The sequence below is a fragment of the Mixophyes fleayi genome, chromosome 3 (assembly GCF_038048845.1).
Source record: "Mixophyes fleayi isolate aMixFle1 chromosome 3, aMixFle1.hap1, whole genome shotgun sequence".
NCBI lineage: Eukaryota > Metazoa > Chordata > Amphibia > Anura > Limnodynastidae > Mixophyes > Mixophyes fleayi.
In genome coordinates, this window is record NC_134404.1 from 335,624,575 (window position 1) to 335,652,039 (window position 27,465).

The 27,465-nt window shown below is 40.3% G+C and overlaps 1 protein-coding gene across 1 annotated transcript in view; it reads left to right on the top strand.

The window, feature by feature from the left end:
- Window positions 1-2,389: 2,389 nt before the first annotated feature.
- Window positions 2,390-27,465, top strand: part of DNAH14 (dynein axonemal heavy chain 14) — a 182,769-nt gene continuing 157,693 nt past the window's right edge. The window contains exons 1-8 of the mRNA XM_075200978.1: window positions 2,390-2,644; window positions 7,048-7,215; window positions 10,171-10,301; window positions 13,546-13,727; window positions 16,324-16,445; window positions 17,580-17,741; window positions 22,766-22,878; window positions 24,782-24,844. Coding sequence (XP_075057079.1) covers window positions 2,612-2,644; window positions 7,048-7,215; window positions 10,171-10,301; window positions 13,546-13,727; window positions 16,324-16,445; window positions 17,580-17,741; window positions 22,766-22,878; window positions 24,782-24,844 — 974 coding nt within the window. The 5' untranslated portion in view covers window positions 2,390-2,611. The remainder of the gene's footprint in view (window positions 2,645-7,047; window positions 7,216-10,170; window positions 10,302-13,545; window positions 13,728-16,323; window positions 16,446-17,579; window positions 17,742-22,765; window positions 22,879-24,781; window positions 24,845-27,465) is intronic.

Sequence of the window (27,465 nt, forward strand, 5' to 3'; positions counted from 1 at the left end):
GTGTTGCTTTGGTGTGCCACGGTTGACATCGAAGTCGACGTGTAGTACGTAGTGTCGCTGGAGCCACTTGATCAAGGGCCGTTGCTAAGGTTAGGTGAAAATGAGGTACTGCCATCTCAGGGGATGAGAATGTAGAGATAGGGGAGAGAAGGTGTTGGAGAGAGGTGGAAAATTGTTGAAGATTAATAGAATTAAGATTTCTACGAGTATGAGGAGGCTTGGTTGAGTTAGACAGTAGAGAGGTTAGAGCAGTGGGGGTGAGAGTGTAGCTGATAAGGTGATGATCCGAGAGGGGAAAGGGTGTATTCATAAAATTAGAAACTGAGCATAGTCTAGAGAAAACAAGATCAAGGCAGTGGCCATCCTTATGAGTAGATGATTCAATCCACTGGGAGAGGTCAAGTGAGGATGTTAGAGAGAGTAGTTTGGATGCAGCTTTGGAAGGTGGGTTATCAATGGGGATGTTGAAGTCACCCATGATGATGGTGGGGATGTCTGAAGATAAGAAGTGAGGGAGCCATGCAGAGAAATCCTCAATAAATTGTTGGTGTGCTCCAGGGGGACGATAGATCACAGCAACACGTAGGGAGAATGGATTAAAAATGCGAATAGCATGTACTTTAAAAGATGTGAACGTGAGTGATGGGACATTTGGTAGAACTGTGTATGTGCACTGTGGGGAGAGAAGTAGTCCAACCCCACCTCCTTGTCTGCCTTCAGGTCTGGAGGTGTGGGTGAGATGGAGGCCACCATGTGAAAGTTCTGCAGGTGAGGCAGTGTCTGATTGCATGAGCCATGTCTCTGTTAATGCCAGAAGGTTGAGGTTTTTTGAGAGGAAGAGATCATGAATGGAGGTAAGTTTGTTACAAACAGAGCGTGCATTCCAAAGGGCACATTTAAAGGACTTTGGAAGAGAGGGGAGACAGGTGATGTGTTTGAGGTTTGCTATAGAACGGTAGTGCTCAGATTTATGTGTGTGTGAGGAGTGAGGGGGACCTGGATTAGGTGATATATCACCAGCTAATAGAAGTAGAGTGAGAGAAAGATAGGCAAGGGGATTGTAAGATGTGTGATTATTTTCTGGCGACAGGTGGAGGCTGTACTTGTTAGAGATAATAAATAGGACAACAGTTCATGGGTGTTAAATAGAGGTGAGTGGAGTAATGCAGGTGCAATATGAACAAGTTTGTGTGTTGGTGGAGGGGTGAAAGATGACACAATCCTAAAGATCATGCCATGAAATGAGACTAACAAAAGCAATTTGTGAAACATTGTGATAAAAGGGGTAAAAGCAAAAAGCAAGGGTATTTTAAGAATTACCTCTTTGCAGTCGTCCATATAAATAGACAAGTAATGCAGAAATAGGCTGGTACAGATGCGGCTTATTGCTGGGAGGAAAATCCAGTGCAATGTTTGTCCAACTGTGTTGTCTAACTGTGCATTTTCATCCACTTTGTGAGAAATCACACACGTCTCCCCATAGAATGAAGCTAAGATGTAGTCAGTCTAATTTAGGAATACACTACAGATGTGCTAATTGGTCAGCTAATCAAAGGAAAAGAAAACATTTGTGGGATACACAGATGGGCAGCACAGTGGGTTAGCACATCTGGGTTAGCACATCTGCCTCACAGCGCTGGGGTCATGAGTTCAATTCCCAACCATGGCCTTATCTGTGAGGAGTTTGTATGTTCTCCCTGTGTTTGCATTGGGTTTCCTCCAGGTGCTCTGGTTTCCTCCCACACTCCAAAAACATACTAGTAGGTTAATTGGCTGCTATCAAAATTGTCCCTAGTCTCTCTCTCTGTCTGTGTCTGTGTGTGTGTGTGTGTGTGTGTGTGTGTAGGGAATTTAGACTGTAAGCTCCAATGGGGCAGGGACTGATGTGAATGTGTTCTCTGTACAGCGCTGCGGAATCAGTGGCGCTATATAAATAAATGGTGGTGATGATGATGATGATGATAGGATGGAGGAGGCCAGATACCTATCATAAATTAGGCAGCAATAAAAGACTGTGCCAACCTAAGTTTAAACAGATAACAGTTTCCTATAACATACTTTTAAACATAGATTGCAGGGATGAATTTCACAGAATAATGATCAGAGTAGTAGTAGCATGGATGAACATACTTTTAAACATAGATTGCAGGGATGAATTCCGGTTCATTCCGGGCATTCCGGTTTTCTACCACACCCACCTATATGACCTGATATAGTTTGACAGCCAGCAAAATACTCAATCAGAAAAGTCAGAGTGCTAAATATCTGCATATTAGCTGACATCTGTGTACTGCATATAAACAGACAGCGTACTTGTAGCTCTCCAGCTGTTGTAGAACTACAATTCCCAGCACAGAATCTTGCCTGATCAAGCTCCATTCTCTAAGCTTCTCTCTACTGCATCTGAGCTTGAGTGACAGCTCCCGGGGAAGTAGGTGTGGTCTTCCCCTGTAACCACGCCCCGGTCTCCAGGACAACGCTGGGCAGCGTCTGCCTGCAGAGAGTGCAAAAATCACAACAAAACCTAATGTATATAAATAATATACTGTATGTATCCTATAGAGCAGGGTATATATACTGACCTGCACCGGGTACTGCACACAGGAAGGGAATGCAAATACATGACTGTCCTGCTGAGCCCATGGTGAGTGATTTATTTGTTGTTTGCTGTTAGTTTTCTATATTTATAAATGCAAAATGTATAATGGTATTTCCTCTCAATGCATGTTTATTAGATTGGTCATAACCTAGACATAGATTTCTGATCATTGTTAATTGTTTATTTGTTCTGTTCATTCTTTAGAACATGATACTATATACCACTGCATTTTAGCCTTTCCTATATTAAGATTAGACAACCTGTGTGCTCTTCAGTTCAGGTGGAACTGCAAGCCCCAGCATGCCCTGACAGAGACTGGCATGGTATGCTGGGACTTGTAGTTCCACCCCTGCTGGAGAGCCCCGAGTTGCCTACCTTTAAAAACAACTGCTTAGTTTCCAACTTCCTTAATTTCCCGTCTCAGGTTTTAAGTCCTTGGAACATTTGGTCATAGTAGTATCCTTATAGCTTACATCCAAAACATGGCTTGGATTTGTGTAATGGCCACAAAGGCACAAGCCTATGGCAGTAGTGCTTCAGGAGTGGCAGGCAGCCTTTTAAGTTCCTACAAGCAGTTTGTAATTATATTGTATTATTTTTATTTATTATTTAGTATACATTTGTGGTTGGGTGGAGCTGGGGACGTGAGTGTAATACGGGAAACAATGCCTGATAGTGTAAAAAAATATCTTTATTTATACTACAATTTATACCTTTTACTCAGATTGGATATGTTACACAGGGAACAGTTGTACACCTGGGCCTAATAAAATGTGTGCTTTATATGCAACATCATTTACCAGCCCATAATATACAGTATAATTTATATATTCCTTCCACAAGTGCTAATGCACTGTAGGAACACAATATGTGAAATTATAGTAATGGGAGCCTGGGTGGAGGGACCCAAATCGAAGCAACCTGGAGAAGAGGGTGTACAAAGATGGTTCTGCAATGAGAAATATCCAGCCAATTCATGATTTTAAACTTGATGTACATATGTGTTTCTCAAATTATCTATCCCATTAATTACATATTGCCACTGACATTAACAGGATAATCTATGTTTCCTGAAATAGTAATATTTCTATATTATTAATTTAATACACTGGCAGGAATGGACGTCTTGATTAAAAATATTTGCGGGAACCGCGTTTGTTTAAGAATGTAGAACATTTAGAAAGAGATGGGTAAAATTATGTGTCGTTCTGAAGCGTCTGCAAAAGAGAAAAAAAATAGTTTTTTTGATGGTACATGTTTATTTGAAGTGTTTTTTTATATATGAATAAATCAGAATTGCCAACTGTCTAATATCTAGGGACAGTTCCAACTTTTTAAAATTTGTCTCTGTGCACAAAATAGAATGTTAGATTAGAATATGTAGAAAATAGAATGTTAGAAGAATATGTAGAGAATAGAATGTTGCATTAGAATGCGTAGAACATAGAATGTTAGATTGTAATATGTAGAGAATAGAATGTTACATTAGAATGTGTAGAGAATAGAATGTTAGATTAGAATACATAGAGAATATAATGTTATAATATGTAGAGAATATAATGTTAGATTACAATGCATAGAGAATAGAACGTTAGATTAGAATACGTAGCAAATAGAATGTTAGATTAGAATACGTAGAGAATAGAATGTTGGAATAGAATGCATGCAACTATGTACATGCTTGTAAACATGCTCAGCACTCTAGCAAAATGTATTTGCACTCTATAAGATATATAGTTATATAACTCTCTGTACTTTTGAGCCTATGACTACCTTGACTGCACTGCCTCCATGCTAGAATTGCCCCATCCCTTTGCTGACAACACAATTGCTGTCTGAAAAGCTCTACATAATATCTAAATTTATATAAAACACTTTTTTTTTTGCTTAAGCTTTTTTCCTGCCGGCCCTAAATTCTACATGCAACTTTTATAACAGCTGTCAGACTAGGAAATATATATGTGTGTAATCTTAAAAAAAACTAACTGATACCTGACATCAGGTTTAGGCTTTAGGCAACAGGTGGCCCTCCATTAGCCGGGGAACTATAAGTCCTAGCATGGAGAGCAATAGGCTGCCTGGCTTTGACTTAGTAGGTGCTAAGTGATATACTCAGTTGAATCCTAAGGGCCAGTGTGTGTGGGTTTCAGCAATGGAAGCCTGCCGCAGGTCACCAGAGCTTACACTCACTCAGGACACGGCAGCTACAAGATCTTCACACGTCATTCTCAGCAATCAGCAACTAATCAAATACAATTCAGTGTACAGAATGTCTCCTGAGCTACTTAATATAGCAATTTCCCTTCATTAGACTGTTAATTAGGTAATTCATGCATAATTAAATAAAAACTATTTTTCATTAACTGATCACATTCGGTAGCAGGTTTTTTTTTTTAGTTTACCCAGTAATATCCAGATAATGAACTCATACTGTAGAATGTTCAGATCAGTAATTACACTTTTGCTGCAAGTACTCGCGTTTTTGATTATTTTTATTTTAATTATGGAATTAAACCTTTTTTTTGCCTGATTATGTCTAATAAAGCAAGCCTACTGTAGGGCAATCAAACAGTATATGATTTTCACGTGTTCGGTCTCTTGGATTTAATTTTTTTTTAAGCAGAAGCGACACATTTTAATTAAGTAAGATGTTGTTTCTGTCATTTTGTTTGTTTTTCGTACTTTTATTTATTGTCCTACTTCTATTTATTGCAATATTTTAATCATAGTTGCCAACCTTTCCCAGTTGAATTCCTGGAGTCTAGCGGGAGGGGGGAGGTGGCTAAACAAATCACGTCATTTTTTACTACAGGGGGCGGGGCAAAATTATGAGATTCCTAGGGAAGTGAGCAGATGAGGGAGAATTGCCAGCTAACTCGGGAGTCTGGGAGACCTACCGAGAATTCAAGAATCTCCCAGACATTCCGAGAGAGTAGGATTTTAATATTGACATGTTACAAAACACTGAATCATACGTGATCTCTCACCACAAAGTCTGGAAACCACTGTATTAAAGAGATGAACACCTAAATTGTTGTCCGGTAGTATTGACTTTAGTGTGTCTGATTGACTAACTGCATGGCAGCCATGGCGGTAGGCTTTCCTCCATAGTGCAACATAGACTTCCACGCTAATGGTTGTATGTATATTATCATCATCATCATCATTATCATTTATTTATATAGCGCCACTGATTCCGCAACGCTGTACAGAGAACTTATTCACATCAGTCCCTGCCCTATTTGAGCTTACAGTCTAAATTCCCTAACACACACACAGACAGACACACACAGACAGACAGAGAGAAGGAGAGAGACTAGGGTCAATTTTGTTAGCAGCCAATTAACCTACTAGTATGTTTTTTGAGTGTGGGAGGAAACTGGAGCACCCTGAGGAAACCCCGCAAACACGGGGAGAACATACAAACTCCACACAGATAAGGTCATGGACGGGAATTGAACTCATGACCCCAGCGATGTGAGGCAGGAGTGCTAACCACTAAGCCACATGTATATGCAAGCAAACTGCCACTATCTACCCCATGGTCATTGTCATTGTAGTTTTTGAAAGTAAATTGACACAAAAAAGTGGAGTTGTTCAATGGCTAAATGCACAGGTAACAAAGTTTTGCTGAAAACCAGCATTCATATCCTCATTTCGACCTTCAACCTTTTTGTAGCTATTTAACCCTAAGTATTAAGTATTAATCTCCTTTTCAAAATCTCTCTGGAGAGGAGACCAGTATGGCTGCAGGTCACGTGCACACACACCACTCAGCAGGTCATGTGATGGCAGAGGGGGTGAAGATGTCACAGTGCTCTCTGCAAACACAGCTCAGATGGGACGTTCCAAAGCCTCTCTGCTCACTACATCATGTGCCATGTGACTGTGGTTGCCATGGTAGTCACATGACACTATAAATCATTGATAGCAACCTAAAGAAACAAACCAAGGACAATGGTAATTGCAAAGGTTTTTCTTAAAGCCTGTCGCAGTGATTTATGTTTAAAGAGACCTCGTTTTCTTCATGGAATTTCTGCTTTCAGGAAAAATGCAGCCAAAGGACTATTTTTTAAGTGAACATTCCCCTCCTCCCAAAAAGCAAAATTATGCGGGTGGCATGTCACGGGAAGGTCTCTGTATTTTCAACTTTTAGAAGGGAAGTTTAAACCACAGTTCTATACACAGCGCGTTTGAACTGTTGCCCATTTTCAATTCTGCCACATACATTTTAAGCGAGGTTGTCCTTTACTGACCCCTGTGAGCTTTACAGACAATAAAACATGTCATATATTGTTCCCTGCTTATTTACAACATATAAATAACGATACTATTATAAGCTACATTTGTCTTTTGCATATTTTTTTATAAGCAGAGCGTATTTGAGAGTATTATATTAAGATGTTGAAAAATAACTTTGTTTATGTTTTATTTTGGTTGGAACCAAGGAACAAAGAAAGAAAATGTACATGGGGGAGAGCAGACTCTTGCCCAAAACAGATCTTCTTTCCCGGCTACATCTTGGAGCGGAGAACTCCGACGTGCTCCAGATGGTATCTCAGAGTACTGTGATACATACACAAGCTGTCAGCACTAACGAACACAGTCACACACTGGTGAGCAATCCTTTTGTATTAAGATAAAAACATGGAGTGTCTGTTCTTATAAGCCGATGGGTTTCGTAAATAAAGTCACGCAGCACTTTTAATATGTACAAGTTGCTGCCTCAGAGGATATAACAACAAGAATTGTAACGCGCTACGGAATTTGCTGGCGCTATATGAATAAATGTTGATGATGATGAAGACGTGGATTGCTGTGGACTCCGGTCTGTGTATGGGCAGCATTAGACACAAGAGGCTAATATTGACCTTCACACCAATCTGGTCAGCCAATTTGGTAGTTTTTTTTTACCAAATTGGCTATATCTCAATCTATGTGAGGCTTCAAAATGATTGTACTGCTCGTCACAATCCGATTGGATAAATAGGCGTTTGATTGCCCGGGGCTGGAAGTGTGGTCAGCTGATGACTGAAATGCTTTGATCTGACCAGATTGCTGAACAGCTAGATCAGTGCATTGTAGGCCTCTAGGACTTGTCATATGTGTACAGAGCACAATGCAGGACATGCACACGCATATGTGCAATGGAAGGTCATATTAGAACGCATACAAGATATATATATATATATATATATATATATATATATATATATATATATTATAACATAAATCAAAACTATAATCATTAATAATAATATGTATTTTAAAAAACATATATTTGCATAAATCAGGCTGCTCTTCATGCGTACTGTGCATACAATGCGATTTTATAGCCTCTCTTGCATACACATGATCTGTGCTATCTAGTGTAGTTTTTAATGAAAAGACTATGCCGTGACAGTCCTCACTATCAGTCCTCACTAACACCTGTCCTGGAGCTGGTGCAAATGATACGGCTGAAACAAGCATACGCACGAGATGCCCAGGACATAAATTGGCCGCAGCTGCATCCGAACGCCCTTCGGCCCTTACTGTACATTGCCTACGTTCATCCGCCACTTCCCATGTTCATTCTGCCCTTTAACGTTGTAGGCAGTTATTATAAGTAACATCTGTATTCATACGTAAATTTTATGCAATTGCGTTCATTGGAGTAAGATCCATTTCAGAGCGTGCAGAGAGCAATTTCACGCAAGACACGGCACACAAACGAACTTACGTCCGAACATGAATTAGGCTATAGATGACGTCGGATATTAGAAGTCTCCTCATTCTTTGATGTTAATTTAGATTTAAGAGAATAAGTCACTACTTATACACATTCTGTCATGCATTCAAAATGCTCAGATGCTCTCTAAACTATCATCATCTATTTATATAGAGCCACTGAGACTAGGGTCAATTTAATACCAGCCAATTAACCTACTAGTATGTTTTTGGAGTGTGGGAGGAAACCGGAGCACCCGGAGGAAACCCACGCAAACAAGGGGTGAACAAACAAACTCCACACAGATAAGGCCATGGTCGGGAATCGTACTCATGACTCCAGTGCTGTGAGGCAGAAGTGCTAACCACTAAGCCACTGTGCTGCCCGTAATATATTTGGGTTGAGGATATGCTTCTGATGCTCTTATCAAGCACAAAGTTAAACACCCGTGTGTACCAGCCCTAATGGGAATTTACCATATTTGTTTTTTACAGAGATGCCCGCTCAGTTTTACATTTAAATAATATCCTGAGTTTCTTTGTTGTTAGCAGATTTTGTTTACGGCGTTCTCCCCATCATGATTCTTTTTTGTGGCAAAATATCTTAAGTACAATCTGGTCCCAGACCTCCCTGGGTACAGTATTAAGGCTAATCCAACAGGGTCTGCTGGAACAAGGAGACTTCGCCGATATCTACCATACTTTTCTTGACCATACATTGCCAGTCAGAGAGTGCAGGAGTAGTGTCAGAAGACGTCGGAGGACCCAGCGGATGCTCAGAATGCAGGTCCCCAGGATAGTAACCTTTTGGGACCAGATAGTACTAAAGATATTCCACCCAAAATGTTCATTTTGAATAGAATTATCCTACAAGTTCAAGAATAACACTGAACATTGTTTGCCGTGGTTCACGGTCTGACAGCTACTCCTAATGTCTCTAATGACACTCTCCTCACTTCTTCTGCTACTGGCTTGTCTCAAACAGGCAGCGGTGTTGTCCGTGTCCCTCCTCCCCAAACTTCTCATTCATGTTAATGGAAGTGGCATTGATAACCCCAACTGTTTAAAGAAACACCCACACTAGCAAGGAGATCATTACTGGACACTCAAACATGTACTGGAACTGGATGCATGGACGTTGGCTTCTGTTTCAAGATGCTACAAAAAAAAAAATGTTTATGTTACAAAATAAAAAATAGAATAAAAAAAAAAAAGTAAACAAGACAAAACAAAAAACCCTGAAAAAAATGCTTAATTTTAATAATAAAGTAGTTTTTTCCTGTTTGGCGATGGCATTAGCAATTAGATTCATTGACTAGTACTTGATACATCAAGGGACATGTTCTGAGCATAACCCCCGAATTAAGCACGGCGCCATTCTTAAGATGTGTGCTTTTGAAATCGGGGGCAGGTCTGCTGTGCTGTAGTACACCGGGCGCAGCAGGATGCGTCCATTACCTATGTGGATTATAAGTTCGCAAAAGACCGCACAGGAAAATAAAAAAAAATCCTGCAGTATTGTTACCTGTTAATAATAAAGGCATTCATTTTAAAACACTAAAAAAAAAAAAAAAATGCTTTATTACTTTTTTCCCCATGAAATACATTTATTAGGCTGTTGTTAATGTGTATTGAGCGTAAAATATATTTACTGTTACTTGTGATTGCAAACACATGTTATAGCATGCATGAATTTTAATCAGAGAAGAAGTGAAAGAGCCACATCATTCTATTACACAAACTCGTCTCTTCCCACAGGGTTTGGAATCCAATTTGGTAACAATTATTTTGGGGTTTAGTTATTCTTTAAAATTTCTGTGCACATTACATAATATTATATGTCTGTGTTTTCCTTTAAACAGATTTTTAGCCCAAAGCCGCCATCAGAAAAGATGGGTCCTCGGGCTACCGTTATCCGCACTTCTATCTGTAGAGAGGACAGGAAGAGAAGAAACTTACGGAAGTTGAGAGATCGTAATAAAGAAGATGACAGGTAACATAATTTGCTTTTTTTTCTCAATATAATGTAATGTAATATATTCCTGGGCACTGCTGCTTTCTGTAACTATAGCACATTAGATGGGACTAGTCTTTGCCCATTTACCCTGTGTCTTGCAGGGACTAATGGCAAGTAAACATCGATTGGACTCAATGATTGGTCTAAATTAAGATTTTTATTCCTACTCTTAATCATCATCATCATCATCATTTATTTATATAGCGCCAACATATTCCGTAGCGCTTTACAATTGGGGACAAACATAGTAAACTAATAAACAAACTGGGTATAACAGACAAAGAGGTGAGAAGGCCCTGCTCGCAAGCTTACAATCTATGGGACAATGGGAGTTTGACACATGAGGTTAGATCTACATTTTGCATTTTGGCCCAGCCAGACTGCAAAGGTAAAAGTGACTCATATAAGCTAAATGATCCTGTCACACAACAATGTTGGTCAAGGGGTAGTTATCTTGTGTGAAATTGTGTAACAGGTGGTAATAGGGTAATGTAGTGAGGTTAAGAGGGTGGTTGAGGAATATTATAAGCTTGTCTGAAGAGGTGGGTTTTCAGAGAACACTTGAAAGTTTGTAGACCAGAGAAAAGTCTTATTGTGCGAGGGAGAGAATTCCATAGAGTGGGTGAAGCCCGAAAAAAGTCCTGTAACCGGGAATGGGAGCATATACATAGTCACATTCATAGTGGTCATGTTTCTTTTTAAACTACTAGAATCTTGTTACATCTGTCTCTTCTCTCCTTTTTTGTGTGTATTAATTTATGGTGATGGGTGCACTTTGTAGACTCCCCTTATTGAGTTAGGGGAACATTTAGCTATCATGCTGGTTACTCCCAGACGAGAGCCGCCAAGTACACACCACGACCGGCCAAACCGCTTAGCCATGAGAGGATGGGTCGTGAGGGACAAAGCTGAAGTTGATGGGTTAGAGAGGGTAGTATAGTCATGGATGTAAACAAGGTGGATGGGTTGTAGAGTGTAGAATAGCGATGGACGAAGCTGAAGTCGATAAACAAAACAAGACTCTTGCGCCGGCAAAGAATAGGTTGCCGACAGCTGAGGTCTCAGATTCACGCAGACAACCAAACATATGTGTTAAATTATATTTTTTATTATAGCAATAGAAAGTATTGATTACACAATAATAACAGTGGTAAATATTATACAGCACATTCCAGAAATTAATACATTCAATGTATACAGAAATCAACATGTAACCTATATAATTTAACTAATTTTCTGGATCATATAATATGACTCCATAAATCACTTATCTATAACTAGTGAACCGTAAACTGACACATGACAAATTTGAATTTGATTGTTACGCTAGTGATAATTCTCCTTTATAAACTGTTACTTTAATACTATTGTACTGTGTATGAAATCACTGAAGTTATACTATAAAATATATATTCTAACAGTATATTTACAGAGTATATATATAAATATATATATATAAACTGTAAATATACTGTACGAATATATATTTTATATATATATATATATATATATCGTCATTGAATGCCCGTTGGTTGACAGTTGATGTGTTTAACCATTGCAGCGCTGAGGCATCCAGTATAATCAGTGTATTGAATATCCTTGTGCAGTTTTTAGAATTTAATCATGCTGACCAATATGTCTTGAATTAATGAAAGCACGCTTTCAATATTGTTGCCACATTACATAGACTTTCGTCGAATCCATCTCCAAAGAAACTATAAACCATATATTGATGATGATGATGATGATATAATTTAAACCTAACTTTGTTTCTTTAAAATTGCAAGATGTTGTTGAATCATAACATTTAATATATCATAAATGACCGATGGTACGAATTGCTTTGGAAAGATGTACACACTTCGGACACTGTGGGCCTGAGTCATTAAGGAAAGTAAGGCAAAAAAAAGGAGTAAATGTTCTCTGGGACAAACCATGTTACAATGCAAGGGGTGCAAATTAGTTTATTATTTTGCACATAAGTTAAACACTGGCAGTTTTTTCATGTATCACACAAATACTTGATAGCTTTATTTTTACACTGAAATTTAGAGTTGATCTAGGACATGCCCTACCCCAACTATAAATCTGTCCTCACATTTAAATTTACCTCCCCCTCCAAAGCAACATGGTTTTGCCCAGGTGAAGTTAAATTTTTTTTAGAAAAAGGTAAACTACTGTGTTCAGTTATATAAATATCTGTAGGCAAATTACACACACTGTTTACTACTAGGCTGTGGGTTGATACACTTATCTCTCACAACTGATGTATTCCCGGTACACAGATTCGCTACTGTTCCTCTTTCTCACCTCTCACATGTCCCCCCCCTTCTCTCTTGTTGTCCTCCACTCAACTGTATCACCCTCTCGTGCTCCCTGTCGCCTGTAGCTGGTATTGCGGTGGATGCTCACATTTTGCAGTTGGCAGTATTGACCATACACTGCCACCTGTCATCTGTTGCTATGATCCATGAGATAATATAGATAAAAACATAGATTGTTGGTGACAATAAGCTTCTTTTACTGAACCTTAACCTGAGAACAGTTCAATTGCAACCAAATAACATGTATAACATTCCTAGCATGCAACAGTTTTTGCTCAACTCTTGCAAAACTTGAACCATCCTTCTCTCCCTCTCTCCCCCGTGTCTCTCTGTCTGTCTACCCCACCCCTTAGATTGTACGCTCCTTTGAGCAGAGTCATCTCTCCTCCTGTCTTCACCACTTTTAACTCTGCTCTCCAGCTACCTAGCCCTCCTCCTCGGGGACCCTATTCCCCCCGTCCCCTCTCGCTCCCTCCTCTCCCCTCTGGGGGTCTCCCTGTCATCCGTGCCTTCCCTCTTGGACTCCGTTGTTGGTGGACCTTCCCCTCCCCCGCCCCTCTAGCTGTGCTTTGAGCTCACTGAGTTACTGTGCTTATTGTTTACTGTACTGTGCTGTCTCACCTCGTATTGTAATATCGTTTGTCCCTGTACGGTGCCACGGACACTTAGTGGTGCCCTATAAATAAAAATTAATAATAATTAATAATAGCCATTCTTTAAATATATTTACTGCAAAGAGCTTAAACAGTAAAAATAATATTTGCCAAAAATGTAATTTTATCCTATTGTCTTTCAGGCTTAATGATTTGTTTATTTTACTAGCATATGCAATTCTATATGTTATGTTTTTTACATCCTGTCTTCCTGGCGGATTTGAAAGCATTGTTATCTTACAGCAGACACAGCAGTGAAATGATGAGCAGCGGGAGCCCAGAGGAGACGGTCCCCTCCTGGGATTTAGAAGTGAGAGAGAAGAAAGACCTTCAGACCCGCTTTGAAGTGATGGATATAACTGGAGGCAAGAAGCCGAAACAACCTGGCCAGCTGCAGATTGACACATGTCAGGAAAATGCCGATGGTAAACAACAAGAGTTCAACATTAACCAACTGTAACACTAGTTTCATATTTACAATGATCTTTTTTTATCATGTGACATACGATATTAAATATGCATTGTTATTTTCGCTAAAGTAAAATAAATCTTTTAATTTACTTTTGTAAATGCTTTCTGCAACGTGGAGATTTCCTGTATCCATAGCTCTCAGTTACTGATATATAGGTATTTTTTAATATTTTACGTGTTTACCATATAGGCCAATTATACAGGTAGCAGTGTTTAGGAGACAGAATATGTTAATTACAAATTTGTATTTAAATAGATCTTTGCTTCTATATAAACTTTTTTAGTTTCCTTTATTTAATTTTTTTTCTGTTCGGCTTCTACTAAATGCTCGATTTCTGAGATGGAACATGAGTGTGTTAGTTGCAGCGTGTTCTGTTTCTATTCCATTTCTAATTATATTCGCCTACTCTCCCGGAATGTTCAGGAGATTCTAGAATTCCAGAGAGTTCTTCCAGACTCTCGGGAGAGCAGTCCAGTCCTGCCCACTTCCCTAGTGTAAATAACGTCACCGTGGCTCCGCCCCTTGATGTGAATTACAGCATGGGTGTGTGGGACTGTGATGATGAGATTTGTATCGTCACATCCCAATTCAATTATTTCAATTAGGGAACTATAGTAATTTTGAGAAAGTATCCAATTTCTACCATTGTCCCTCTCCACGACTCATTCATTACTATTATTTTAAAAGAGCCAACATGGTAGGCAGCTCGGTGCACAGTAATTACTACACATTGGAACAATTACTTGATTTTAACAATGACGCAAACAACAGACAATAGGAATGAAACACCCACTGAAAGAACTGTTAATTTAAAGGAAAAGGCATGGGAGAGGAGAAGGGGAAATGGGAATTGATCATTTGCATTATTGACTAGATTGTGGGATATTCAGATGAGGGGAGCAGGTTATTTTGGATCAGATGCTTGTCTGAGTTTTGAGGGAGTATTTAAAAGCTTGGAGAGTCTATGAGTGTCTGGTGGGCTGAGGAGGAGAGTTGAAGGGAAGAGATGCAGCGCAAGAGAAGTCCTGGAAGTGTGAGTGAGAAGAGGTGATTGGAGGGTAGGAGGGAAGCAGGTTATGTGTTATTTGCTCTGTGGGAGATTAGGATAGAGGTGTTAGTAGGTGTTTTAGTTTCATATTGTGCGTTAAGCAGCTGTTGGAGCATGAATGTGAGGAGTCAAAAATCACCCCTTACGCAGTGGACTTGAGATGGGAATTGTATGGGCAGTGATTGTTATAGCTGGAAAGTAACCAGTTCTAGAAGGACGAAACAGGACAAGTACAGTTTTATCTATGTTCCGCTTTAAACAATAATAGTACAGGAAAGAGGAGATATCAGCAAAGCAATCAGGAATAGGAGCCGCAACAAGTAAGAGATCAGGACCTGAGTAATATATTTGAATGTCATCAGCATATAGATGATACCAGTGGCGGATCCAGGGGGGGCGATCGGGGCATTCGCCCCCCCCCTAGCAGCAAAAAGCTAGGTCCCAGCCGCCGATTAAAACGGGAGGGGCGGGGCTATGTGCGAGCGGGGGGCGGGGCTAAATGTGGGCCAGCCAATCAGAGTGGTCCCAGCCGGCGACCACAACGGGAGGGGGCGGGGCCAATCGCGGGCGGAAGGCGGGGTTAACGCAGGCCAGCCAATCAGAGCAAAGGAGGGGCGTGATTATGCAAAATCGCCCCCCCTAAACATAAAGTCTAGATCCGCCCCTGGATGATACTGAAGCTGAAACTGTGAATAAGCTTACCAAGAACAGAAGAGCAGGCGTACAAAAGCACAGCATGGTGACATTGTGATAAAGTAAAGACGAGGATATAGAGCTGGAATGGGAGACACTAAAGTTGGAGAGATAGGAGGTCCAAGATAGTGCAAGATCTTGTGCTCTCCTAGAGGATAGAGTTTAGAGTAACAGAGAATGGTCATTTGCATTAAAGACTGCTGATCTATACAGTATAGATGGACTTGTGACCTCTGAGAGGAGGAACGAGATGAGATGGGATAGGATCCAGAGAACAGGTCATAATGTGAGATTTTGAGAGGAGATGGGGGACGGTTTTTCCTGTTAGGGGCTGGACGTTAGGAGGAAAGAAAGGGGTGTGAGGAAGGAAGAAAATTGGGGATATCATGGTGATTGTCTATTTTTCTCTTCGGTCTATTCAAAGTAGGAGGCCAAGTCCTCCGGCATGTTCTTGGAGTTAGGTAGTGGAGGAGAGGGACAGATAAGGTGAAAGGGTCAGAAGTTCGGGAGAGGGGCAGACGCAATAAGAGATGTTCTGCAGTGGTAATGTCATATTATAGATTAAAACATTCAATGCAAGGAGAAATAAGGTACATATGGAGTCTCCATTCCACCACGCATAGTCCCAAACACACATATAACATGGAATGCAACAAAAATACAAAATTTTTCTTTGTTTCAAAATAATGTAAGAAACCTGAAATAATATAATGTGGATTTATAACCTGCAACCCTACAAGCAGTATTAAGTTAGTAAGCTGAATAAAAAGGTATTTTCTGACCATTTCTCTGTCATTTTGTGTTTCAGATGACAGCGTAATATCACGCATTCAAAAATTTAGAGCCAGTCTCGGCTTTAAAGCATCAATTCTCAGTAACAAAGCTGAAGTCGGGAGACTTGAGGCTGATAAATATAAGAAGCTCCTAGAGGTAAAATATAAATTCAAACAACTCTGACAGAAGCACTGAGAAATTGGCAAATGTAATGTATATGCTGTATGTCCCAGCCTGGTGTTTGGGAAAAGCTTCCCAAAGAGTATGTTCAGTTTTAGGAAAAACTGATAAGGTTCCCTGGGGTGTAAATGGAGAGAGGAGGATGGGCTCCATTTACAAGACCCAATCTGGGTCTTTTGTTCTGCCAGACTGACAGCAGACTGATTACTGGTTGCACCTGTAAGTTGTTTTTAAAAGGGATGTCAGATCAGTCGCAGTCTCTCATACCTGGGGAGGAGGTTGGATGCCTCCTGAGAGACTCTGCAAATGATGAGCAATTGCCTCTATATCTTATATGTGTGTGGGACACAAGGTCCTTCACAGCAGAGAGGGTGTTTCTGTGTGTGTAGTTAGTTCCGGGCAGGCAAAGTGTTTGTTTCGAAGTTTTCTTTGTTTTTTTGTTCAATAAAACTGGCTTAGGCCAGTTGTTCCAAAACCGCCTCATAGATCAGGGCCTACCATGTGAAGGGGCAATCTGCCAATTTTGTACATCATTGCATTTTCTTTTTTTGCACATTTATTCCTGTTAACTCATTACTATAAACCTTTACCATAGGTTAGGGTGTCTATTTATTTATTGTCAGAAAGCGTGCAGTCAGAATTGTTTCGGGGAGTCGTGGCTCTTGGGGCATTTAGGATATTCTGCGGCACAGGAAAAATGTACAAGGCTGGTATAAAATACAAAATTACATCTAAAAATAAGTTCTTCTAAGCAAAATTACAATAAATATTTGAAGCAATAAGGGGTACATTTATCAAACCTTCTGAAAAGAAAAATTGGAGGTGTCGCCCATATTAACCAATCAGATTCTAACTCTAATTTTCTAGAATGTATTAGATCTTGCTCTAAATCACAGTGTTAAAAATAAAGCTCCCAGTATTTGTGTGTTACCTGTAAAATCCAGCCAAAAGACCCACCCCTTGCTTTGCAACAATGTTTGTCCAGGTGCAAATTTGCCCCATTTGCTTTGTGTTTGCTCTAAATGAGGCCCATAATTGTTACTTATTATCAAGACTTCTCAATCATCACTATGTTATATGCAATTGATATTTCTGGTTTGTTCTGTTCAGGAAAAAACGAAAGAAGACAGAGGAGAATTTGTGTATTGTCTACCCAGATGTCGGGACAATTCCACCACTCGGTATGATCCATACGATCTCCAGGTGGTTCCAGCATCCACCGCTGTTCATTGTGACTTGTACTGGACTGTTAGTGCCTCAAAGGTGGCTAAGGTAAACTTTTTGACTATATATGAATAAACATTTTTTTCTATGTAGCCAGAAATCATCTCTCCTTGATGAGCTCTAATAAGGACGGCACAGATGGAGTAATATCTACACCTATGACTTGTTTCTATGCAGTGTTTAGATGGTCTGCATGAACAAGTCAAACCTGCAATAATAATTATTTTTCATGCCCCTACCCACAAGTCCGAGGTGCAGGATTTTACTGTATTTCTTGTCCTGTGTAATATTTTTATAAAATGAGAAGAATTAGGGAGATCACTTAGCTACTCCGTATAGATCACATGTAAATAAGCCCCGCCCCTCCTTTTCATAAAAATAGAATTCTTAGTATTTCCATTTACATGGCAGGCCTTTCAGTCACTGTTTTACCCAGTGGATGTTTAGAGCTTGGCTTGAGATGACACAGAATATCCACATAAAGATATTGTGAAAATTCAACACCAGCTCCAGATTACTTCTGTCAGAAAACAATTACTGTGAGGATTCACAACACTAGCTCCAGATTACTGCTGTCAGAAAACAATTACTGTGAGGATTCACAACACTAGCTCCAGATTACTGCTGTCAGAAAACAATTATTATGAGGATTCACAACACTAGCTCCAGATTACTGCTGTCAGAAAACAATTACTATGAGGATTCACAACACTAGCTCCAGATTACTGCTGTCAGAAAACAATTACTGTGAGGATTCACAACACAAGCTCCAGATTACTGATGTCAGAAAACAATTGCTGTGAGTATTCACAACACAAGCTCCAGATTACTGCTGTCAGAAAACAATTACTGTGAGGATTCACAACACAAGCTCCAGATTACTGATGTCAGAAAACAATTACTGTGAGGATTCACAGCACTAGCTCCAGATTACTGCTGTCAGAAAACAATTACTGTGAGGATTCACAACACAAGCTCCAGATTACTGATGTCAGAAAACAATTACTGTGAGGATTCACAGCACTAGCTCCAGTTACTGCTGTCAGGAATCAATTACTCCAATAATTGCTGTATCAGAAACTTCATAATAAAGCTGTTTCGTCTCAGCTGTGCCCAGTAAACGTGTAGTAACGTTGTCTCCCTGTTGGATGAAGACTGGAGCGAGGTAACAGATCCATACCTCCGATCAGTTATAAGTTCCAAAGACAAATTTGTACAAGAGTGGTATAGAGTGTATTATTCTCCCTCCCAACTTTTTGAAGTTAGTGCAGCACCTACAGATGTGTTTTAAGTGCCCTTAAGAGTTTGCAGAGTCGTGTCCTGAGACCGTACAATAGGTGAGCACTGTCTGGATTAAGAAGAAGCGCGTATCTTGCAGTTCAGGTACGTAGTGTGCTGGGCGCTCTAGATAGGCGCACTGATGCACAACCAAGGAGATTTGCTGTGTGCATCCTTGTCATATAACAAATTACCTCCTTGTTGTTTTAGGGTTAGGCTAAAAGGCCCGGAACGAAAACTTGGCGGGGTGATACGTTAGTTAAAATTTAACACAAATAGAATTTCTGGAGTCTCATTCATCCCTAATCACTCGTGTCTATCTCATAAAGTCCAGTAAAACACAGATGATTATGATAAACCTAACGCCTTTCAATCTCATCCTGAGTAATTAGCATTGACTACAATGTATAAACCACCCATCCACTTGTCTCCCCATAGAATCATTACCCTCTCTTATATTACATATGTCATGATGTACAGACACTTCACTAGTCACAGCTAAAAATGAACACAACTAATTCAGTTTAGTCCCCGGGACGATTGGTGATATTCAGCCAGTGGTTACGTTTCTGTAATTTGTTTCACAAATCTTTTATTAAAGATTATGACAAAAGAAATGGGTAGAACCAGTCATTCATACATTGAACATTTGTTTAGTGCGTTATTTTGTTTTTTATATAGAATTTGTTATCCAGATATTGTAAAAAAAAAAAAACTCGCTGGTCATGAAAAACTGGTAATCATAGACACTTGGGGCTGATTCATTAAGGCCAGAATTCTGATCGCAACGTGTGTTTGTTTAAAAACGCACGTAAATCGTCTCTGCGTACTCCCGAATTCAACAAGGAATGGATATGAAGATACTTGCGCTGATGAATTCTGGTGTAGTTCTGCTCTGCTCTACTAAACAAAATACTGCAGGATACGTCCAATGCCTAGGTGGAATGTACATTCGCTAAAGAACGCAAAGTTAGTGCACATATACTTAGTCAGTGGTGGAAGTGGGGGTTATACGGGTATACGCCATAATGCCACTTCTCCTACTGTCTTCATTGTAACACTAACATATTCCAGTCACTTACATTATATATATATATATATATATATATATATATATATATATATATATATTGTGCAAACAGGCATATTTTCCACAGTTCCCCTATAAAGGAACTGTTAAAAACACAACTAGTCTGCAGCAGGCTGCAGACATGGTTATAGGTTCCCTGGGATCCTCTTTTAGCACACACATACACACACACACACACACACTGGTGTTCCACATGGGTTTGATTGGTTTGCTGTGATTTGTTGCAGTGCTTGGGGTAGAGGATAAAGACACTGTATGTGTGGATGGGACCACCGATGCCAGTAAGTGGCCGGCTTGCAGTCAGGGAAGTAATGTCTAGCCAGATGTAGGTGGTGGGAATTTTTGTGTACTATTTCTGGATATGATTGCTGAAATAGCGTTGGAACTGTTTACCAGCCTGACAACTGCTAATAAACAGTTAAATGGTTCAGCATACCTGTGTCGGGATTCCTGTGAATGCTCTACTTTCTCACAATCTACTATATAAATGCCTAGTGGCGTGTGTGGAAAAAAAAACACCAAGCTGCAGCGCCACCTGCTGGGCAGAGTTATACACTGACCTATATATTTCTTAAAGGGGGAGTGACAGTTGGGAGTGGTTGGTGGTTGCCGGGGGTGACAGTGGGGAGTTTTTAACACCTTAAGTAGCTTGATGAAGGATGTGGCGATGAAGATGAAGGATGAGGTGATGGAGAAAAATGATGAGGTGGTGACATGTGGACAAAACCACGTTAAAAAAGGGCGCTTGCGTCGGGAAGTAACGCTCTTCCCCTGAGGAGGCCTGGGCTAGGCCCAAATGCATGACAAGAACCTTTTTAACACCTTAAGTAGCTTGATTTGTCTAGAATGCATGAGTATCGTGCACAGGTTAACTTGTGTATATATATATATATATATATATATATATATATGAAAACAGGGATACTCTGCACTCTCCAAACACATAATTAATGCTATATCAAGTACTGTTCTATATTATGACTCTTGCACCCCATTCTTTACATTAATTAATTCCAACTTGTGTCAGGTGAGTCCCAGGTCTCCCATGGCTGCTAGTGCTAGGGAAAGACTTAAGCCCAGATAAAATAGCATAGCATTTGATCATGTTAGGACTGACCAGAATGGGAAGACTTTGGCATCAGTTGGTCAGCTTAAACATATATTGCAATATGTGGAACTAACATTCCCTGTTTTTAATATAGAACAGTACTCGATATAGCATTAATTATGAGTTTGGAGAGTGCAGAGTATCCCTGTTTTCTTGTCTATACAATGTGGGCAACCCCCTCTTGCACCCCAGTCTGTACATGGTGAGTGCAGAGGACCTATGTCTGTTCTTGTTTATATATATATATATATATATATATATATATATATATATATATATATAAATACAAGGTAACCCGTGCATGATACTCATGCATTCTAGAAAATGTTTGTTCCCCGGGGGGATGTTAGGGCGGGGCGATTTAGGCCCCGCCCCCTTTCCGACTTCTGAGGCTGCCGGGGGCTGCACAGTATGTGCAGGTCCGCTCGGCAGTGACAGGCAGGGACAGTGTGCTGCCCGGCCGCTCTGATTGTGTTTAAAACACAGCAGCACACTGTCACTGCCAAACGGACCTGCACATACTGTGCAGCCGTCGGCAGCAAACCCCTGCTAGGGGGGGGTGGCGATTGCCCCGATCGCACCCCCCTGGATCCGCCACTGTACACATGTGTGTTCATGAGGTAAAATTACCTCACGAAAATGAGTTTGACCCCTCAACTCGTCAATAATGTCAGTATACCAAATTTCAGCCCTTTTTGAGGTTTTTTTCCCCACACACACTAAGAATTTAGTAGGTCAGTTAACCCGTGCATGATACTCATGCATTCTAGTCAAATCAAGCTACTTAAAGTGTTAAAAACTCCCCACTGTCACCCCCGGCAACCACCAACCACTCCCAACTGTCACTTCTCCTTCAAGAAATATATATATATTTTTTTAAAATCTTTATAAACACTTTTAACAATTAACAAATTAAATTAACAAATTAAAAACATCTTAGTATAGCAAATTTCAGCCCTGTCTGAATTTTTTTTCCCACACACACTAAGAATTTAGTAGGTCAGTGTATAACTCCGCCCAGCAGGTGGCGCTGCAGCTTGGTTTTATTTTTTACACACACACACACACACACACACACACACACACACACACACACACACAGACTAACACACGCCACTAGACATTTATATTATAGATACATGAATATTATGATTATATATACAGTGGTGGTAGTGGGGGTTATACGGGGTATGTCATTCTGCCACTTCTCCTGCTGCCTTTATTGTAACACTATCACATTCCAGTCACTTACATTATTTTGTGCTGGATTTTGTTTTCACAAAGTATCTTTACATGGCAAAGTCAATTGTGACACCCTTGTTATTTCAGAAGTTGATAAATACTCCCCTTAATGTGTAACACTATTTCCCCCTGTTTATAAGTGACTGAATAGCAGAATCTTCTCCGACACGCACACAGTGTACCATTCACCGTATTAGTGCTAAGTTCATGTATATCTATTACATGTTATCACTGCTATAACAGCCTGCGGCCTGGCAGGGTAGTCCAGGCCTATTTTTTTATGATGGTTAAACCTCACGGGATGTGAGCACGTTGCGGAGAGAACTAAGAGTCCTCATTATCTTATTCATCTAGATCTATATGGTGACAGGAGCGGAGATCATGGAGACTGTTCCTCTTACTGATTGGTTATACGAGCGGGAGAAATACTACGCCATTAAGGATATACCAATATTCTCTCAGTTCAGGTAAATATTCCACACGGTTCTCCTCTGAAACTGAATGACGAGTTATTAACATTAACATTTATTTACATAGCGCCAGCATATTTATACCGCTTTACCACTGTTTACAAACACAATAATAAAATCAGACTCGGGTTAGATTTACTAAACCTTCTAGGAAAAGTGGAGGTGTTGCCCATAGCAACCATTCAGATTATAGTTATCGTGTTCTGTTGGTTCTCTTCACCAACAGGTTTACCATCTCCTGAAAATAATTTTTTTTGTGTGAAATTTCTAAAATAAACACGACAGCTGCAATTTCTAATATATTATCCGGCTACGTCAACATTTGCGTCGCTTTGTTGTCATTTTGTAGAATGGCAACTTTATTAAAGGCAAAACCCATCGGGTTTTCCGTCTTTAATAAAATTGCTGTTTTAAAGAAACGGCAGCGAAGCGCCGATAACTCACTGTTCGTCAGAACTACCGCTTAGTAAATAATAACTAAATATACCACTGGGTGTGACACTTCTGTATGTCTTAAATAAGTATCACAAATTTTACTGACCTTCACTGACTAATGAAGGTCAGTAAGATTAGTAACCTTGCAAACTCTCCAGTAATGTATTGACAATTTTTTTAGATGTCTTTTGTGGGGGTTTTTTTTCTTGCAATAAAGCCTTAATTAGGTAGAAATGGATAACTATGTATAACATAACGTTGTATTCACTGACTGTATGCACAGTGGCTGCATTTGTGTGTTATTCTGTGTATCGTGTGTATTATTATTTGCTTGCTACAAAGAAAATTTTGCACCAAGAACCACTAGTTTAGAAGCCTAGATTCAGCCAGACATAGATCTGTAGCTACTACATACTTGCCAACTTTTCCTTGTTGGGTTCAGGGAGATCCCAGGGGAGGTGGGCTTACAGGGGCGGGGCTTGACAAATCGCATCATTTTGGCGCCACCCCCTAAATGATTGTCACAATTTTGGCCAATTACAACAGGGGCGGGTCTAAGATGACGCGATATTTCCATCATTAAGCCCTGCCCCCTATCTATTGCGGGGGCGAGACCCGGGAGGTTGCCCTGCTCTTCCGGGAGATCTCCCAGAAATGCGGGAGTCTCCCGGATATTCCGGGAGAGTAGGCAACTATGCGTTAAAGAAAGGTAGGTAATGAATCTCTAGAGACTGAAGTGTCTTTTACATTTCTGTCTCTATTACTGAAGTCATGTTGTCTTACCTGTCAGTCTTTGATTAAATCTTGGTCTCCATAAAAATGGCCACCTCCATAGGCATCAATACATGGACATAGGACACAATTTCTGAACAGTGTCATCATGCCACAGATGGCGAAGCCAACCACGTCTTGTACTGGCTCAGCATCAGGGAGAATGCCAGACTCTTCAGGGAGTGAGGGAGATCACCCCTATTTCAGGGAGTCTCCCTGACATTCAGGGAGAGTTGGCAAGTATGAGCTACTATGAAAAGATTTTTAATGTATTTACTTACAATGGAGGGCTGCTTGTGTGCTTTAGCTGGTCTCACCCTAATCTTAATGGCTTAATGGATGTAATGGTACAAGATAAACTTAAATGGAATCAGAAAGTTGGATTTATGGCCACATCTGTGCTATTACACCACTGACTGTGGCTTCATAGTTAATCCATGTATAGAGCCATGTATAGAGTAATTTGCATGTCTCCGCCTATTATTTAAACAAGGAGTAAATACCTTATTTACTGTATTCTGTGAGATAATGAGATTTTTATAGCTGGGAGCTTGTCAATAATGTTGAAAGCTGTTGTACAAAAAAGTAGAAACTTCAATCCATCAAACTTTTATCCACTGCAATATAATGATCTTAATGGATATTACTATTATTATTATTATTATTATTATTATTATTGTCCTTTACCTCACAGGCTCTGGAAAGCTTTTAGAGTTTGGAAAACGAACATCCACAAATCAAAGACAAACAAGAGCAAGTAAGTGATAGAGAGCTGGTATCACCGAAATACAGCTTTTAGATATGTTGTATAACAGAGAAACATGGAATTTACCAGGTGATAACGACTCACCGGTCCATCTAATCTGCCCCATAGACATTATGGGCCTGATTTATCTAGGAACGTCGATTTACTGCCGTATCTTGCATAAAATCGATCTGCGTCCGTGCCAGAACGAGACGTACGCCAGAGAACGCAGCTTGCAGGCAATTCATGGTCACACGCAAATGACACTTCCGACTGCTTTTGATTTGAAGGGCGGAGCGTGGGGTGGGAAGGGGAGGACTATTAATGACTATAGGATTAAGTGGTGTTCATGTATTTAATATATTACTTTCCCATGCCTTCTGATAGGAATTTATTTTGCACATATGTACGTGTGTATCCTGTGTTCTGTCTGTCTGCATACAGCAAGTACCGGATAGCTAGAGTGTACTTAGACTTCAAATGGGCAACACAGTGGCTCAGTGGTTAGCACTTCTGCCTTACAGCACTGGCGTTATGAGTTCAATTCCCGACCAATGCCTTATCTGTGTGGAGTTTGTATGTTCTCCCCGTGTTTGCGTGGGTTTCCTCCGGGTGCTCCGGTTTCCCCCCACACTCCAAAAACATACTAGTAGGTTAATTGGCTGCTATCAAAATTGACCCTAGTCTCTCTCTCTCTCTCTCTCTGTCTGTGTGTGTGTGTGTGTGTGTGTGTGTTAGGGAATTTAGACTGTAAGCTCCAATAAGCCAGGGACCAATGTGAGCGCGGAATTAGTGGCGCTATATAAATAAAAATGATGATGAATGGAAACGTTTCTTGAGATACTTGAATACAGGCGGACGCACATGCAAATTGCGTGAAACTTTTTTAAACGCAAGTTACATTCACTTTGCATTCCCTAATGAATCAGGTTTCATATATTTTTATATAACTTTACAGAGACCCCAGACTTATGTTCCAGAAACCTTTGTGTAAGTCAGAAATAGACATACCACGCCATAGTTATCTAGTTATCACTGAACACATATGTACATTGCGGTAGATTTTTAAGTATGTTTAAAAGTAATTGAACCTAACTTTCATTATTTAATCACTTCATGACCAAGGGAACGTTCAGTCATTGGGTGTGTCCATTTGGTTTGAAATACCTTTATTATGGTTTTTAGCTTATATTAACTATTACCGGTATATTGTTTTTCTTTGTAGAGATAGGGGTTTGTTTTGGTAGCATTTTGGAATAAAGTCTGTTATATAAGGAAAAATAGTCATTATTAGAGAAAAATAAACCTTTTCAAGATTCTCCTTTTGTAACGTTTACACGGTTAGTGTAAATCCAGAATCATAGAAGTAGACGGCACATTCCCGCTTTCAGCTGTTTGTGCCGGTAAGCGCTGGCTTATAGCGTTAAGGAGGTGGTGACGGCAGAGTGCTATATCTTGCTCGTTGTGATGGGAAGAGTTGGTCAGAATAAACTGTTCTTTTTAGAATATGTATAGAAATTATAATGTGCCCACAAATGAGATGCCATTTGCGGGACAAGTCATTTAACAGAGCGTCAACAAACAGTATTTTAAGAGAGAAATTGAAAAGTTGTGTAAAGTGATAGGAGGACCAACCAAGAGGTCAGATTTTCGGCATGCACATACTCCTCTGGGTGCACAATCCCACAGAAATCTCACACAAAGCACCTGGGTGGCGGCACTTGGAATGGTACTGTGTAATGTAGGCGCACCGCGGCAAATAGGTGTAATTGTAAAGCATGCGGGACAGTTATTTTGCATCTTCATAACTATCCTTCACAATCTCTATAAACCAGACCTTATTAGCAATATCTCTTTACCCTGTGCTGCATGGCCAGAAAGATTTGTCATATGCCACATTATCACATAGTACAGTGATGGGCACCATTGGGGCCTGCGGGCACTTATGTATTTATTTATTTATTTATTTATTTATTTATGGACACACATCACTTATCACAAAGCATTTTTATATGTTCATTGTTTGTTTGTGGAGTGGCACTTTTTTTTAGGGGTTTGGGCGACCCTCTCCCCAAGTCATCTGAGGCTCCCTCTTTCTGGGGAGCGCTGAAAAACCAGTCCCCAGGGAGAAACTTCGGCCAACCTCGCGGTAAAGGGGACCAATCGAGCCTTGCGGCGGAGGTGGTCCTGAAGACCCTTGCCTTCTAATTGGCTCTGGACGTCAGGAATGTCAAGGAACTTTCCTTAGCTTCAGAGGAGGGTCCAAAGATCTCTTTATTCCCTCTCTGGGGACTTCTGGCTCCTCAGGGATGGGGAGGAAGGCGGCCCTTTCCCTTTTGGAAAAGGTCCAAAATCCCAAGCCCCCAGCGCAGTCACTGACTGCACTGAAAGATTTGAAGCTCGCACCTCAGGCTTCAATAAAAAACAAACAAAAAACATTAATTAGTTCCTGTCTTCAAAGGGGCCACACACAACCAAGAATGGAGGGAGTGCACAGCTTGGCTGGCAAATATTAGCTGGGGGGGGGAAGACTCGGCTTTGCAACCTACTGGCATCATTTTTAAGGAAAACAAATGCAGGTAGTCCCGTGACTGAGCCCAAAGTAGTCCACTATGAGACCGGCCCGGGGGGCA